Source organism: Rattus norvegicus, chromosome 8 (assembly GCF_036323735.1).
Source record: "Rattus norvegicus strain BN/NHsdMcwi chromosome 8, GRCr8, whole genome shotgun sequence".
Classification (NCBI taxonomy): Eukaryota; Metazoa; Chordata; class Mammalia; order Rodentia; family Muridae; genus Rattus; species Rattus norvegicus.
In genome coordinates, this window is record NC_086026.1 from 19,490,111 (window position 1) to 19,507,399 (window position 17,289).

The 17,289-nt window shown below is 46.9% G+C and overlaps 1 protein-coding gene across 1 annotated transcript in view; it reads right to left on the minus strand.

The window, feature by feature from the left end:
* Window positions 1–504: 504 nt before the first annotated feature.
* Window positions 505–17,289, minus strand: part of Endod1 (endonuclease domain containing 1) — a 29,393-nt gene continuing 12,608 nt past the window's right edge. Inside the window, exon 2 of the mRNA NM_001398869.1 lies at window positions 505–4,316. Coding sequence (NP_001385798.1) covers window positions 3,114–4,316 — 1,203 coding nt within the window. The 3' untranslated portion in view covers window positions 505–3,113. The remainder of the gene's footprint in view (window positions 4,317–17,289) is intronic.

Below are 17,289 nucleotides of genomic sequence, written 5' to 3' on the forward strand. Positions count from 1 at the left end.
AGGAAAATAAATGAGCTGGGGAGATGGTGTAGTGGGTAAGGGCTTGCTGCATAAGCTTGAAGACCTGAGTTCAAATCCCCAGCAACCCCCCAGCACACTCGAGTGTACGCAAACACACACACACACACACACACACACACACACACACACACACACACACACACACCTGTAATGTCAGAACTAGGGAAGACAAGCAGATCCCCACAGCTCATTGGCAACACTAATCAGCTGGTGGACTCCAGGTTCAGTGACAGACCCTGTCTCAGAAAAACAGGGTGGAGTTCAACAGAGGACGACAGCTGGCTCAACCTCTGGCCTCCACGCATACACACCCACAAGCATAGAGAGAAGAAATGAGCACAGTACGTAACTCAGTAGGAGGGGCCTCTCCTAACATTAGCTAGGTTTACTCTCCAGTCTCACAAAGGAAAAGGAAGGAAACGGGAAAGTTGCAGACAGCCCCAAACCTCAGTCCAAGCACTCAGGCGCCTCTCCACACATCTCTCAGAAGCAGTGAGCTGTCAGCAGGGCTTTATTGAGCATCTGCAAGGTACACAGCACTGTACACAGTTATGGTCAACATGGTTTGCCTCGCCCTCTGTAAAGGTGTCCTTCGTCTTCCTGATCGTATATCCTCAGTGTGCTGCTTGCCATGATACGCCACAGCAGGGATGGTATCGTACGTTTTCCCCATCATACTGGAGACTCCTTATAGATGGAGGATTTTCCACCTCTGCAAGCTTGACACACGTCTGCCGGACAGATGAATGTATGAAGAACAGAGGATGCTTCCTTTGGGTTCCTTTCGTTCCCTAGTTTGCATTAGGAGGGAAAGGCACTAAGGGAGGGGGATGTGCCTGAGAAAATGGCTGACACAGGCTAGGAAAACAGCTCCATGAATGACAAAGTTGGCCAACTTCCCCAAGGGCCTGAGAACAGAATGAAGCCACAGCAAAATCTCCAAGCTAAAGACAGGGTTCAGCTTCCTAAACCCCCACGTCAGAGGTCTAAGTAGCCTTCTGAGAATAGGCCATCAGTACAGAGATCTGGTAGGACTTTAAAAATAAATACGGCTAGTTCCAGTAAACCAGAAACCTGCCAACAAGAAACTCCAGAATGAAGGGTCTTGGCCTCCAACCTGAAGGATATATTTTTGTTTTATTATTATTTCCCATATTCTAAAAAAAGCCACAGAAAAATAAATAACCAGACATTGGAATATGGCAGCAGGGGTGGTGGGTATTTCCAAGTGATTCCTTATAAGGGGATTGGGCACTATGGGTGCCCTCCTAGGGCCTCTCAGAATGCAAATATTCACTGAAAGGGAAAGAGGGCTTCATTGAGACGCAGTCAGCACAATGTCTTCTGTGAATACCTGGCCTTTTGTTAACCAGTTGATGGACAGAGCCTGGAGTCTTTGATAGGTGATCAAATCCTACTTACAGCAGGGAGGCCCACCCCTGTGTGATAGGGTGTTGTGGCCCACCATGACCTCCTTCCAGCCAGCCCTGCAAACAAGGTCAAATACAAACAAGGCCTTGTGACTCTGGGTCCTAAACAAATGAGGGTTTGGCCTCTGGAAACAGGCCTTCTGAGGGTGCCTGTTTGGACTCGCCAGTGCCAAGGTAAGCCTTCACCCTCCCATTGACATCGAAAACTCATGGCAAATACTGCTGTGCATCTTGATAAACTGTGTGTATCTACCTGAGCATGGGCCAGTCTGCTGTCCAGATTCCTAGTCACGGCTGCATGGAAGTTTACAGGCTGCTGGTCCCCTCTGGTGCTATTCAGAGCTTCTTCTGCAAAGTTTAATTCTGGCTACATTCACATTCTCCTGTGCCAGCTCCCTGGGAACAGCTGAGGTAAGGCCCCCTCTGTGTTTTCTTTCTAGACTCCAAATCTTTACAACTAATTTCCAGACAACCATGGGCCATGCCCCCCAAGTTAAGTGCACACTTGGCCCTTTTCTCCTTGAAACGCTAAGAGAAAAAAAAAAAAAAACTAGACAATTCATTCTCACTGTGGGAATGTTTGGTTCCCACAAAGCAAGTTTGGCTCCTTTTGTTACAATTTCTAGTGCAAAATTTAAAGTAGCAAGGGATTGATCAAAACTGGAAATAAGCTCTCAAATTTAACTTGCATTAATGAAGCACTGATTTTTTTTAGCCTCAAACACACTATAAAAATAATGTTCTAAAAGATAATAATTCTTAAATATGTACATACATATACGTCTACCCAAGAGGACCAATATATGTTTCGCTTTTTCTATTACCTAGAAAGTTATAACAAATAATTGTTTTCAGGAGAAAAGTCAGACCGATTTATGGTGTTGAATACTCGCTTGATGGATCAGGTGCTGTGAAATAGGAAGTTCTAGTAGATTAACATGCAGATCGTTGTTTTAATGTCGTCAGCCAGTGATGTAATAGAACCGGTGGACACGTAACACCTGCTTCATGCTGCCTCCTCTACACTGGAGGGACCAGGTCTGCTCCACCTGGGGCTGGATCCAAATTTTATTCCGTTTGGCATAAAATGCTTATCGGGACCCAGCAAAATTCGACTTTGGGAGAAAATGAAAGTCAAACAAGCCCTGGAGGCCTAGGTGAAGGTCTGAGCTACAGCAGATGCTACCCCCAGAAGGGGTGAGGGGATTTCAACAGAGCAGTCGCTGGCTCATTCCCGGGTGGGAGTGGAAGAGATAGAGGTGCAGAGACTAGACAACACTATTCAGATCTAGTTTGCCTTAAATCTCCAAGAGCAATGGGAGGCATAAAATACCATTTCTCACAGCATTTAATGTCATCCTCCTTATTATTAATCTACATAATAAGCCTGGGTCATGCCAGGTGAGTTGGAGCGCAGTGCTAAAGTCACCAGACTCGTGGACGTGGACCTGTGTTGTTGCAGGGTGTACACCGGAGCAGGACATCAAACCCATCCTGAACATTTCTCTTAGATCAAATCTAAAGTATGCCATACTCTTTTTGCAGAAAAACACCCGCCCACCAGACAAACATAATACAGTAGCTGACAAGGAACAGAAACCTGCTGTTTAAAAAAAAATAAATCAAAATTCACCACAATGGATGTTACTAGGTTTTTGAGCTCTATAACTCCCCGGAACTGTCTAAAGTAACCCTGCAGCCAATCCGCTTGAAGACACTAAAAACAATCTGAAACAGGCCACCCATGGTGCCAAAAGCAGTGTCAAAGAGGAGCGAGAGGGTGCCACCCAGGCCCACAGCAATGTCCTTGCACACGATGGGAATGGCCCCCATGGTATACACAGGGAAAGTGGCTACATCCACAAGGACTCGGAGAGGGATGCTCAGAGCTCGACAGACAGCCTTCAGCACACAGCAGAGGATCCGGAGAAAGGCCCTGATGACCTTGGCCACGACCTTGAGCACTTTCCAGGGGATGCTCACCAACTCTTGTCCAATGGCCACGAGGTATGAGACGACAGCTTCCCCCAGTCCGTATAGGCTACTCGCAACACCGTTTATCACCTGCTTGGCAACAAACCAAAGAAGATGGACTACGTTCCTTAAGACCGCTGTAATGAGGTAATAAATTAACTGGAAAAGCTTAATGAACGGGGTAGTGAGGAATCCCAGGACTTTCCCCAGAAAACTGCCCCCTCCCTCCGGTGGTGCTTCTGGGGACAGCAGGGCAGACCTCTGGCTTCGGGTGCTGGCCAGGGGACTCATGTTCTCTTGAGACTGCAGAGACCGCTCCTCATCTTGGACTTGGTTGACCACTTCTAGAATCTTCTTCATCTTCTCTGTGTCTTGCTCTGTCTCGCCACAGTTGTCCTGGAACAGCTGAGGCTTATGCAGAAGTAGCTTCTCAAGGTCCCTCACCATCACATCTTCTATGACATCACTGTCCTGGGTGTGCTTGATGAAGCCCATGGCCCAGCCTCCTCCAGGGACAGCACAGCAGGCTGCCAGCCAGACGAATTCGGGGACAGTCACTTTGCCCTTAACTTTGTGGTCGGAGGGAACGGCGCCCGTGAGGAGGTACAGGTCTTTGCCGTCGCTGCACTGTGGGATCAAGGCTCGGTCCATAAGGCTGTTGAGATTCATGTGCCATCGTTCCCGGAAAGACCGGGTCATCGGAACTGAATTTGTGAGTGGGAATGCGGACATCTGGAGGTCACTGTTAAGGGGAAATGGGTACAGCTGTCCGATTTCATAGTCCGAGTCAAGGTAGTCTGCACTCAAGGCTTGCTTGCTTCCCAGGTTGTTCACGGAGACAGCGTCAGCCTCATCAATTACTTCCTCAAGGTTGCTGTCCGGGTCATCGATCTGAAAGACAAAAGCAGAGTTGAGAGCCATCCCAGCTCACGGCAATGGGAGGAGCACAGGAACCACCAGCCAAAGCTCCAGGGACATCCTACCCTTCCATCATGCCTCACCTTCGGTTCTCACACACACACACACACACACACACACACACACACACACACACACACACACGTCATTCTAGTATCATCAATGCTAGTATTTGAAGGTATCCTCAAATAGGATACATCCTGCTTCATGTTCTATGCCTGCCCCACCTCATACAGGCATGCTGACTCCTCTTAGTCTGTGTATGTATATACATGTAGGTACATGTGGAGGTATGTGCATACAGGCACATGCATACATGTGACATCCGAGGATAACCTGAGAGCCACTCACCTTTAAAAAAAAACCTATTAACTTACAAAGAATTAAGTTTCATTATGGCATTTTTCTCAAACAAAATTTGGTTTTGTCGTTCCTCTTTCAGGCCTTGGTTTTGTTTGTTTGTTTTAAATTTATTTTTTTTTTTAAAGTAGACAAGGGTATGAGGGATTGAAGACACTGCAGGACTTTATTAGGGGAACAAATAGGCAGTCAGGACCTTTGTAAGAATCAGAGCCCGAGCTACCTCACTTTTTTTTTTTCCTCCGGAGCTGGGGACCGTTGTTTTAAATTTAAACAGAAATTTAATTACATGCTACGTATTTGTGAGGAGTTTTGTGCACTGTGTGTGAGGAATTTTGTGCACTGTGTGTGAGGAATTTTGTGCACTGTGCACAGATGTACACAAATGCCAACAGAGGGCACCAGCTCTCCTGGAGCTGTACTCACAGGAGGCCATGTGCCGGTTATGGGACTGGAAACAGAACTTGGCTCCTCTGGAAGAGCCATCCTCCAGCGTGCCAACCGTGTTTATTGAGATGGAGTTTCTCGCTTACCTGGGGTTCACTAACTAGGCTGACTGGCCATTGAACCTCGGGTACCTCCTTGCACTGGCATTACAAGACCAAGCCACCGCATCTGGCCTCTTTAATGTAGTTTTGGGGGATGGCAATTGTGACCTCAGGCTCACTCTAAGAATACTTCACTGGCTGACACATCCTCCAGGCCTAAGCTTTCTTCTTCTCAGTTGCTAAGACTGAGCCCAAAGGACCAAGCATGGGCCCTTCCAACTCTGATTCTGTGACAATCTTTTAAAATTTCTCTTTTAGATTAACTGATGTTTGAATTAATCTCTCCATGGTGCTTACTATAATTAACAAGCCACATGTAAATTATCATATATAGATGTATCTTTTTCTTCTTTCTATAAAGGTACTTTTGTAGTTCAACAGTATAATATATACATACATAGATGTGCACAACATATAGATATAGATAGATGATAGGTAGAGGTAGACAGACAAACAGACAGACAGATGTTAGTCACTTTGCTAATCCAAAGGCATAAGAACTCTGAGTTAAAGACTATGTTTTCCTTTCCCAAACTAGACAGTAAATTCCTTGGTCCCAGTGACTGTAGTTTTGCTGGAGGATCCAGCTTAAGGCCTGCGGGCTTTCTGTTCACTTTTAGGCCCAGAGAAGATCTAGTGACAGTGTTTGTAACAAGGGCTTGAACAAAAATCTAAACTGTGAAGTAAAAGATAAAGCCACTTGCAATTCTGCGGAGGGTATGATTTAGAAAAGCAAAGGCAAGATACAGAATTAAATGGTTGGGGCTAGAAAGATGGTTGAGTGGTTAGCGCCAGCTTCTTTTGCACAGACTCGGTTCCCAGCACCCACTTATTAGCTTGTGTCCATCTGTGACTCCATTTCCAGGGGGATCTGATGCCTTTTTCTGCTGTCTGATTGCAGCAGGCTCACACATGGTGCAAACAGAAGCATGCAGGCAAACACTAAGATGCACAAAATAAAATAAACAAAAAGTTTGAATGATCATAATTTGCTTAAAAGCCCCAAACTATCCCCTCTTTAAAACACCCAAAACATTTTAGAAGGATGCCTGTGCGATCAACACTGGTTGATTGATTCCTGGATTGCTGATATTTCCTTTTATTTTTGGTCCCTGTACTCACAAATCAATTCAAATCTCTTCTTGCTAACTGACTCCCTGATACTGGAGCTAACTCCCTATACCACCCTTCAAACCTCCAGTAAAGCCAAGGTCATAGGGCTTTGACCAGCCTAGGGCAGGCTGACTATGAGTTTGCCTGGTTCTGCTGCAGCCTTTCCTAGGGTAAATACAGAGCAAGTAAGGGTGGGGACCCAGCAGGCTGGCATGAAGCAGATGTCTGCTGGAGCCTCCCACAGTTCTCTCTGTAGGCTGACCCCGCCATGTCATTCCATCCTCCCTAGCCTAAGAAACAATGTGTCTAGCCATGTCACTCCATCCTCCCTAGCCTAAGAAACAATGTGTCTAGCCATGTCACTCCATCCTCCCTAGCCTAAGAAACAATGTGGCTAGATGCTCCCCCCAACCCCATCGTAGGAAAAAGATAAGAAGCTCATTCATTTTGCAAGTCTTTTGTCTCCACTTTCTTACAACTGAAAGATATACCCCAGGAAACAGTAGCTTCGCTGCTGGAGGGGGAGATGAGGATACAGCAGAGTCAGGATCTCTGGGTCATCAATAATGCTTTAAGATGCTGCCTTTGTATTCATTCACTAGAGTAGTTCGTCTGCACTGAGGCAGCTTAGCTCTTCCAGGGGAAGACTGCAGATGACTTCTGGTCGCTCTGTTGGCAGAGCTCAGACACCATACTGAAGTGTCGTCAACGCCAAGGGCCACGGAGGGATAGACTGCAGGCCTAAGACATGACCAGAGAAACGGGGTTCTTAGATGATGAAGGAGATAAAGGGTAAGAGTGAGAGTCCGAGGACATAAACATCCTAGTACTGGGGAGCAACTAGGGCTGGACTGACACCCGGCAAACTGCAGGCTAGCCTTGCTGCCGCCAGCCACAGGACACTGAATGGGGTGCCTCTGTATGTGTTCTGACCACATGGGACTCGCTGGGCCTCACAATTCTGGGATCTTTGCTGAGCCTGACAGTTTTGCTTTTCTTGGGGTTCCGTGTGTTTGATCCTTCCAAGGACTAAAACTTTATTTCAGGAAGAAGCATGAGGCTTTGCCAATGAAGGATACTAGAGCCTCAGAAAGGAATCCTGGTTGCACAGCTTATCTAAGGCTCCCTGGTTACGTGGGGGTCCCTTCCTGCTTCTTGCTTCTTCCCACTGAGTTCAGGACTAGGAGGGGACTGACTTGGTGGTTTTGAACTGAAGGTTTGCTATCTGTACTTCCTGGGTAGGTGGGGAGCAGACCATGTGGGATAGCCATGAGGGCTGCTGTGTCAGCACTTCATCTAGCTGTTTCTTTTTGTTCTGTACACCAGCGGAGGTGACACAGAACACCGAGCAGCCATGCGAAGCAAACTTACTGAACGAAAATCACAAAATCAGTGCCAACAAGCCTCCTCCACCCCCGCACTGCATGGTGGAGTTAAACAGGAAAGGGTCCTAAGTTACCAAGGTAACCTTGGTCACAGGATCTCACCTTCCGAGACCTGTTTCCAATGGACAGAGCTTCACGTCTCCTCCAGGATTGACAGATTTGATGGAATGATAAAGGAATGGACACTCAAGGCAAGTTGAAATTGCAGAATCCACAGAGGTCTAGGAACTGTGGCAAACCCTGGAGCTGCTGGGATAGAAATGGTTCCAAAGAGACAGAGGTATCTCTGTGCTCTGTGTTTCAGAGTCACTAGACCCTAGGTGTATGTGATTTCGTGGGCCACATCTGACCTGTCCCACCAAGGTACGGTACATAACTCATGTGGCGGCTTCTTCCAGTTCCCGGGGCTTGTCCTTCATGACCAGAACTTGCACAGAGGTCATACATGGCCTCCCTAGCCACCTGCCACCTCACTAACATTCAGCAGCGTTTCAACAGTCATCCCATATGGTTTGAATGTGATCTGTCCCCACAGGTCATGTGACTGAACACTCAGTCCAAACAGCCGGTGTCGCTGTTTGGGAAGGTTATGGAACCTTTAGGAAGTAAAGCCTCAGTGGAAGAAGTGGGTCACTAGGGGTGGACCATGCGATTTTATAGCCCTCCTCCACTCCTGTCCCACCTCTGCACCCTGATTGGCTCAGATGTTGTGAGGAAATTGCCACACCACAGCTGTGCCTCACTTTCCCCAACATGATGAACTGTACCTTCAAGCCACAACTAAAATAGATCTGCCTGTCGTTTGCATTCAGTAATGAGAAAAGCAGCTAAGACTCATACTTTCCTACTTAAAAACTGAAGTGACAAGTCTGCCCCGGTGATCTTTTTGTGCTCTGGGACAGAGTGTCACTGTATTATATAATTTGTATTATGCTAACTTCTGTGCATGCACAGAGTTGAGTGCAGACTGCATCATGCACGCCCTCTCTCACTTTCTGATTGGCTCAATAAAAAGTGGGTAGCCTATAGAAGAGGAGAAGAGAAAAGGCTGGATTTCAGCAGAGACAGAAACTCTGGGAAAGAGTCCCATGTGGAAGATTTCACTAGCCAGATGTGGAAGAGGAAGCTGGCTGGGGTGAAAGCGAGAGGTAAGTAATAACCCATGAAGTAGAACATAGATTAATATGTGTGTGCTGATTTAAGTTATAAGAGCTAGTTCGGAACGAGAGTAAGCTAGTCCTGAAGCTATAATAAATTAATAAATACAAGCCTCAGAGTCTTTATTCAGGGCTGGGGCAGGCATAGAAAGTCCATAACAGTTACACAAATCCAGTCTACTCCCTTTTCATACCAATCCCCATTACGACAGGCTATACATAATTACGGCTGTAGAAGGGCTGCCCGTGAGGCCAGTGCCCACCTCTGTCCTACCAGCAGTAGGCGATGGAAGACAGCTGAACACTGCTTTTCCCTCCTGCAGGGGCCAGGTAAGTGCTCACCATTGTGGACCTGATTTGTCTGACCATGACCTCAGAACAATACACTAGTACATTCAAATTAATGGGGATGCTACAAGTCACAATTAGATCAGAAAAGAACTAGAGAAATCTCCCGAGATCTATCTAATCCAGTATTAAACTGCCAGCAAAAGGACAGGGGGCAAAAACCATCACAAAATGGCAAAGAGCCTGTTCTTTCAAAGGCTTGGAGGTCTTCATGGCTGTCCAGATCCCTTCCTTCCTGGCCTGGTCTCTTTTCCGCATTTTACACCTTACTCTCTCCATCTGACACAGACAGAACTAGATGTTTCATTACAGTGAGACAGTCTTCCTAGAATTTATTTCGCCCCTACCTTCTAATGCCTTTTTACCTCATGGAAGTTTGAACACACTTATTTAAAAGTTCTCCTTCTTCCGATTGCTTTGGTTCATTTATCTCTTTATTAATCGTATGTGTGTGGGGGTGGAATGCGGGTCCTCATCTTACAGGCTGAGCATTTACACTGTGCCCTCTCTGCAGCCGGCTTCTGCTAATTGGCTTTCGGGTGGTGGGTATGTATGCCTAAGCCCTGCAGAGTCTGCTGGGGAATGGGGTCCTTCTAAGGGCCCAGTGGGTTGTGTGGTGAGCAGTGGAACCAACACTAGTTGCCTTAGCCAGGACCCTACACACGTCCGTGACTCTGGACTAGCTTCACAATGTTTCCTCAGTTCAGGGCTTCTCATGGAGAAGGGAGGGCAGAGCTGAGAAGGACGAGGGCTAGCTCTAAGCATCTCCACAGGGGCCTAGGCAATTCCTCACAGCCTGGCCTGCAAGCCGAGGCGTCTTGCTGGACTTCCCGGCTGCTCCCAGTGAGCCCTGTTGTGCTTTCATGCCACAGGCAGGAAGGTGGCCTTTATGTCCTGTCCCTGGGCTTGTCAATGTCCAGTCCCTTTGGTCCCACAGGCCCCCTATAGACCACTTTCACTGTTTCTTAAAGTAGTTTCCATACCTAAGAATTTCATTCCCTTTTTGTTTAAATATGAATTTAACATTTTTAAATTACACATATATAGTGGCAGTCGGAGAACTCCCATGCTATGGCCCTTGACAAGTGCTCGGCTCTAAACAGCATCTCTGCCACAGACCTTTGACCCTTTCCGATTTGCTGGACTCGCATCATCCCCAAATGTATGTGAGCCAGGTGTCTGGGTGCATGCCTTCAGTTCTAGCACAGGGAGGCAGATGCCCATAGGTCTCTGAGTTCAAGGGTAGCGTGGTCTACACAATGAGTTCCTGGATGGCAAGAGTTGCATAGAGAGACCCTGTCATTAAAGGATGAAAAGAACTTACTTGCTTTGCTTAAATCTCCCAGGAGTTTTAGTTCCTTAGGAGGCTGGAATGAGTATGTTTCAGCACCTGCAGTGAAGGTGCTGAGAGGTTTACAGGAACCCCACCTGTTCTAATTTGCTTTCTGTGGCCGTCACAAACACCATGGTCTAAAGTAATTAGGGGAAGAAAAGGCTTATTTTCACCTAACACTGTCAAATCACAGACTGTCATGGATGAAAGCCAGGGCATAAATTTAAGGCAGGAACCTGAGGCAGAAGCAAGGGAGGACGGCCGTTTACTAGTTTGAGCTCTGGTTGGCTCAGCTGGTTTCCATAGATAGCCTAGGAATGGGGCTGCCCACAGTGGGCTTGGCCCTCCTATATCAATCAATACAACCCCCCAAAGCCAACCTGTGTAGGCAGTTCCTCAAGTAAGGCTTCTTTTAGCTGACTGTAGGCCAGGTCAAGTGATAACCAAGGCCAAAAAGGTCACCATCCCCAACGCAGGGGTTTGGGGACTCCAAGACCATTACCAAGTCACATGGGGCAGCTTTTGGAACACAGGGTTCTTATTGAAAATGAAAAATGGTTAAGAGCAGGTGACTCAAACATTAATATACTCTCTGGCCTGCTGTCACCTGAAGGGCAGATGTATTTTCCACGCCCTAGAGACACATTTAATGATCTGCTTACTGCAACTGCAGTAAATTAATGACAACGTAGGTCCCTGAAGACAACATGATACCTATGAAAGAAGAAGCAATTTTAGATTTGTATAGTCTCCAGGTTACACCCAGCCCCTGGCAGCCCTAGATTTGCTGGTTCCCAGGGGCATCTCTGTAGAGAGAACACACAGAACCTTGATGGCCAATCTGCCTCCCAGCTGACCCCGTCCCTCTGGACCGCTGATGTAATTTGATGCAGTGCCTGTATGTAATGGAATGTTTTCCCCTAAGATCAACATGTTAAATAGGCTTTAGAAGAAGTTGTCTCCATTTTACTAGTCTCCAGCCTCACAAATAACCTTATAATAAATTCCTTTTCAAACTTAGTACCAAGAGAAAAGAGTGTTTCTCAAGAAGCTTATGTGTTTCCTTAACAGATACTTAAACCCATGGTTTTTCAACCCATGGCATATCTTTTGTGTTTGTTTCAGAATTAAATAGTATGCCAAATTTGTGGTTATATTCATGTTAGAAAAGTGAAGGATTGCTACTTTAAAAAGATTATGATCGTGACAATATTTGCCCATTAAACAACACTGATTGGCACTGTGTCACGTTTGACCTACTGTAGAAGGAATACTGGGATGGAATAATAGTGACAGCCACGACTGACTGACCTATAAGACTATTATTCTAATAATAATAAGACTATTGGGGTTGGGGATTTAGCTCAGTGGTAGAGCGCTTGCCTAGCAAGTGCAAGGCCCTGGGTTCGGTCCCCAGCTCCAGAAAAAAATAATAATAATAAGACTATTACTCTAGGCCTATTTTAAGAGCTCTGCATGTAGTGAGTCAGTGAGTCCCTCATCTAAACTCAGCACTGCAGGTTTGTCCCCATGTGAATAGGAGGTTGGATAGAGGGCTGGAAGGAGAAAGGTGACAGCTTTTAGCATAGTTAAGACCTGCCTCAGAAAGCATGGACACTACCTACTCATGTATACATACATAGTGCACAGACACATATGTATGTGCTCATTCCTATGCCCCATACACAGGGTCATGCACATACATGTACGCCAGCATATTTGAAAGCCAAGAAGAAAGTCAGAGAGGGAAGCTGAGAGTTGGCCCTGGGTTGTTTCTCCAGACTGGAGGTTTGGTCTACTCTCTTAACCTTTGACTGCCTACACCATAATGAAGACGCTGCCTGTATAGTATGCTCAGGGTAGCAGGAGATCATATGGGACTGAGACAAAGTGGGTGTCAGAAGCATTTGGGAAGTGTTAGCCAGTGTGATGGAAGGCTCTCCTGAGAGGAGGGAGGATGAGGCTGCTGTGGATGGTTCCTGGGGCTTGTGGTAGTTAGCACTGACATCATAGCATTCAGGGCAGAGCTCAGGGAGAACTCAGGTCAGCTTCTTGGGTCAATGCACTGGAGAACCAGCAAAGGGGAAAGAAAGGCTATGCAAGTCCCAGGTGGAAGGGTCAAGCCAAGCATGCTGGTGGGCCGCTGGCCGACACGGAGGCGGAGCCTGGGCCGCTGGAGGATGTGTAGGCGGAGCCTGGGGAAGCTGAGCAGACAGGGAGGCGGAGCCTGGGGAGACTGCGCAGACGGGGAGGGGGAGCCTGGGGAGACTGATTACTTTTAGCAAGATGACTACTGTGAATTGAGAAGAAGCTACAATTGACAGACAAACTGGAATTTGACTACTGTAGAAAGATTGGAATTGTGTGGGTTCAGAGGCCAATTACTTTTATCTTGGGTTAGTTTTAGCCTTCTGGAACAGCCATTCTTTCCCAATTCTGTATCTGAACTAACATCTCATAATAACAAATAAAAGCCTCTTAGAAGCTATAAACTTAATTCCACCAATCAAAGAGCTAAATGTGTCATCAGATACATCTTGAATCCGTAGAAAATCTTCCTCCATCTCCATGTATCTCCCTCTCTGGCACACCCAGCTATGTATTTTAACTATAAAACCTTGTGAGACTGCTTCCATATTGGAATATGAAAATTTGAGTAACCTAAATGTGTTTCCAGGCCATGGTCACTCAAAATGGCTCCAGAATAAACTATACTGGACTCTGTCTAAGATAAGGGCTGTAAGCCAGGCAGAGTGGCACATGCCTTTTATTTCCAGCATTAGGGGGGCAGAGGCAGACAGATCTCTGAGTTCAAAGCCAGCCTGGTCTACAGAGAAAGCTCAAGGACAACCAAAGCTACATAGAAAAACCTTGTCCCAAAAAACAAACAGGAGGAGGAAGAGGAGGAGGAGGAGAAGGAGGAGGTGAAGGTAGAGGAGGAGGAGGAGGAGGAAGAGGAGAAGGAAGAGGAAGAGAGAGGGAGGGAGGGAGAGAGAGAGAGAGAGAGAGAGAGAGAGAGAGAGAGAGAGAGAGCGCTGTGGATTTTACGGTTCGTCAGTCCCTGCACTGAAAGGGCATTTACCCATCTGTCTGACCTGCTGACCTGAAGGGTCAGGCTAGAGTTCAGCTGTGTCTGCTCCACACCTGGCACGACAGCCTACCCACAGGATGCACGTGGGATTCATCACAATTTACACAAGAGACTGGAAAGAGAAGGGGTTGCCCTTTCTCTTGCTGCCTCCCAGATTTCCACTAGGAAAAGGTAGTGCTGATGAAGAGTCATCAAAGTGACTTTAAACTTGGGTGGGTGGAGTTTCCTTCCCCTGGAGAATTTTAAGACACAACCAGATAAGCACTCACTCACCAGGGAGCCGGCCCAGTGAGCGCCAGTTTAACTGGGGACAGAGCCTTCCTATGGCTTTGTTTTATTTTTTTAACAAGTCTTAAATAATAGAACAGGCTGAATGGTGTGTGTTCTACTGAGCTACGATGATGAGAAGCAAGTGAACTTAGTAAGCAGTGAGCTTGAATGCACACACACACAGAGACACACACAACACACACAGACACACACACATGATACACACACACGATACACACAACACATACACAGACACACACACAACACACACAGACATACACACATTACACAGACACACACAACACACACACTTACATGTACACAACACACACACACACACACACACACACACACACACACACACACACACACACTGTTGGTAGAGGAAGTTCCTCCTTACCAGGAAGGGCAAGAACCTTGAACTAGACCATCAATCAGATAGATGATCTTACCAGAGCTGTCTAGAGCAGAAAAGCTCCCTGTGAGCACACTCTGGATTTAACTGTCTGTGGGGCCAGAAGGCTTTCATCCAAACATCTCACCAAGGACAATAAGGAACTGCCTTACAACAATAACAATAACAACAACAACAACAACAGAGAGCTAGGGAGCCTCAAACAGCAGCCTTGCAACCCTGGTTGGAGGAGGGACAGACAGGAAAAAAAATATTGACCCGCCCATACAGCAAGAAGCCCGCCTAACTCCCTACTAGGCTCCCGTAATTCCAAATCCCTTGAGAACAGAAGCAGCTGCAGAGGATTTAGATAGACGCTAATGTTCCTTCTGCTTTTTTTTAGACCCAGAAATCAAGAGGTTTCCATTTCCTGTGCTGAGTGTCTGGTAAGGCAGAGGGCCTGTTGGCCTTCTTCCTGGTGAATCACCTTCCTCTGGGCTCCCCGGCCACACACACACCTTCCTGTTCTGGCTTCTAGCAGCCAGCCAGGCTGGGCACACCCATGAGTTAAGTGCTACATAGCCTGCAAGGATGCTCAGACCAGCTTCTCATCAAGTGACTCAGAACGCTGGGAAAAAGAGAAGCCCCTTCCACTTCAGACTTTTTTCTTGAAAAAGAAATTAAAATAGAACACACCAATTCCAAGCTGGCAGTCAGTGTTGGAAAGCAAGCCCCAAGGGGAGGCCTGCACCAGGGCAAGCCAGCTCTCTGGGGACTGCTCTGGCTGCCCCTGCTCTCGCTGAGGTCCCCGTTCAATCCCCTGGGAACTTAGAGCCTGGTTCTTCTCAGGCCTTTCCAGCTTGCAGAACCCTCTCAGGTTACAAACCCAGTTGTCTTGGGTTCCTTCCCAAGACACAGAGTCTCTTCTGCACTGGAAATGGCTTGCTTTTCCAGAGCAGCTACTTTTGACAGTTACATATGGCACTGAATTCAGAGCGTCAGCTAAAGTTAAGATCCCCATTCCTGACATCTTGAATCACTAGTTCTCCCAATTCGGTTCATATATAAACATATTAGTCCTTGTCAGAATGGAGATTCCTGTGTTCAATCCATGGTACCCATGAAGAAGAAGAGAACTGTTGCCCCCAAAGCTCCTCTGAGTACCACAGGCATGCTGTTTCTGTCCTGCACACCATAACATGTGCACACCTGTACCCACCAGATATTAACACAAACATAAATATTTTTAATATGGGTGCAGGGGTGGAGGCTTTAAGGATTGCAGTCATCTGGTTTCCTGAAATTTCCCAGTCTGGTTCCTTTGAGACCTGAGTAGTTTATCTCCTCTCCTATGTCTAGTGTGTTCTCGTGTCATACCTACCCCTCACCCCCCTCCCCCCCCCCCGTGTACCGGTGCATCTGATTAAAAGTAGATGAGTCTACAACTCTTGTGTTAGTGAGGCCAAATATCGGGATCCTGTTATTAGAGAATCCAGTGAGCCTGGTATGGTTAAAGGCAGGGGCCTTGTGGACAATGCAAACTTCCTGATGCCCGGATTAAAACTGGGAAAACAAGTGCAGACACAAGTGGCCTTGGTCCTTGCAGCTGGGAGATGAGAAGAGCATCTCAGGAAAAGCACAAAAAGCCGGATCAGCAAGTCACATGGGCGTAGGACTCCCCCTGAGGGACCAATGTCAGGCATCTCCACACCAGATCATTGCTGTAACGGAGAGCCAACGCCAGCACGACCTCGCCTAACATGCACTGAGTTCTCACTTCCATGCTAACCCTGAGGTAAAGGAAAAGGAGATGAGATAGAATGAGGAAGAAATACGGACATCTACCTTACAGACTACAGGTCTCTGAGCAATGACTCCTGACTGTCTCCCGTTCTATGCGATGAAAAGACATAGTTCTCTTTGCAGAGAGAGCAAAGGGGAGGAGGGCAGCACTGTCTGTAGCCATCTGTGAGTCATATACTTTTCTAAAGAAAGGCAGGATAGAGTAGACTGCGTTTGAAGCCCCTCAGCTCTTCTATGTCTAGGTTAGGATGTGTAGTGAATTGTTTCTGCTTATCTACAGTTCACGCACTGAAAGGGCCCATATATCCTCTTCCTGGGGGTGCAATGATTGCTTGAGAGACATCTCCGTTGAGGCATCATAGAGCCTCACTAAGGTGAGGAGTATGGAATGGTGCACACATCTCTAAGTGTAATGGAAATTTCTGGACTGTTGCATACACACATCGTACTGGCTAGTTTTGTGTGTCAACTTGACACAAGCTGGAGTTACCACAGAAAAGGAGCCTCAGTTGAGGAAATGCCTTCATGAGACCCAGCTGTAAGGCATTTTCTCAACTACTGGTCAAGGTGGGAGGACCCAGCCCATTGTGGGTGGTGCCGTCCCTGGGCTGGTGGTCTTGGGTTCTATGAGAGAGCAAGCTGAGCAGGCCAGGGGAAGCAAGCCAGTAAGTAACATCCCTCCATAGCCTCTGCATCAGCTCCTGATTCCTGACCTGCTTGGGTTCCAGTCCTGACTTCCTTTGGTAATGAACAGCAATGTAGAAGTGTAAGCTGAATAAACCCTTTCCTCCTCAACTTGCTTCTTGGTCATGATGTTTGTGCAGGGATAGAAACCCTGACTAAGACACATACACAATCTATGAAGACCAGAGATCTGTGTTTTATATGCCTTGAAAATCTCAAAATTTGATCATGAGCATATGTTACTTTCGTATACATTGAAAGATCTAAATAGTATAAATAATAATTACAGAGGCCACCATCAGCAAAAGGCTTAGCTGAAAATTTCTCAGACCTGCCTTTGGCTGCTGGGCCACGCAAGAGTTAGGGCAGCTCGGCTTTCAAACAGCACTGACGCTACTCGAACCGCAGGCACCAAGTGCTCAGCACTGGCTGACACTTGCTGACGTCAGTCATCCACAAG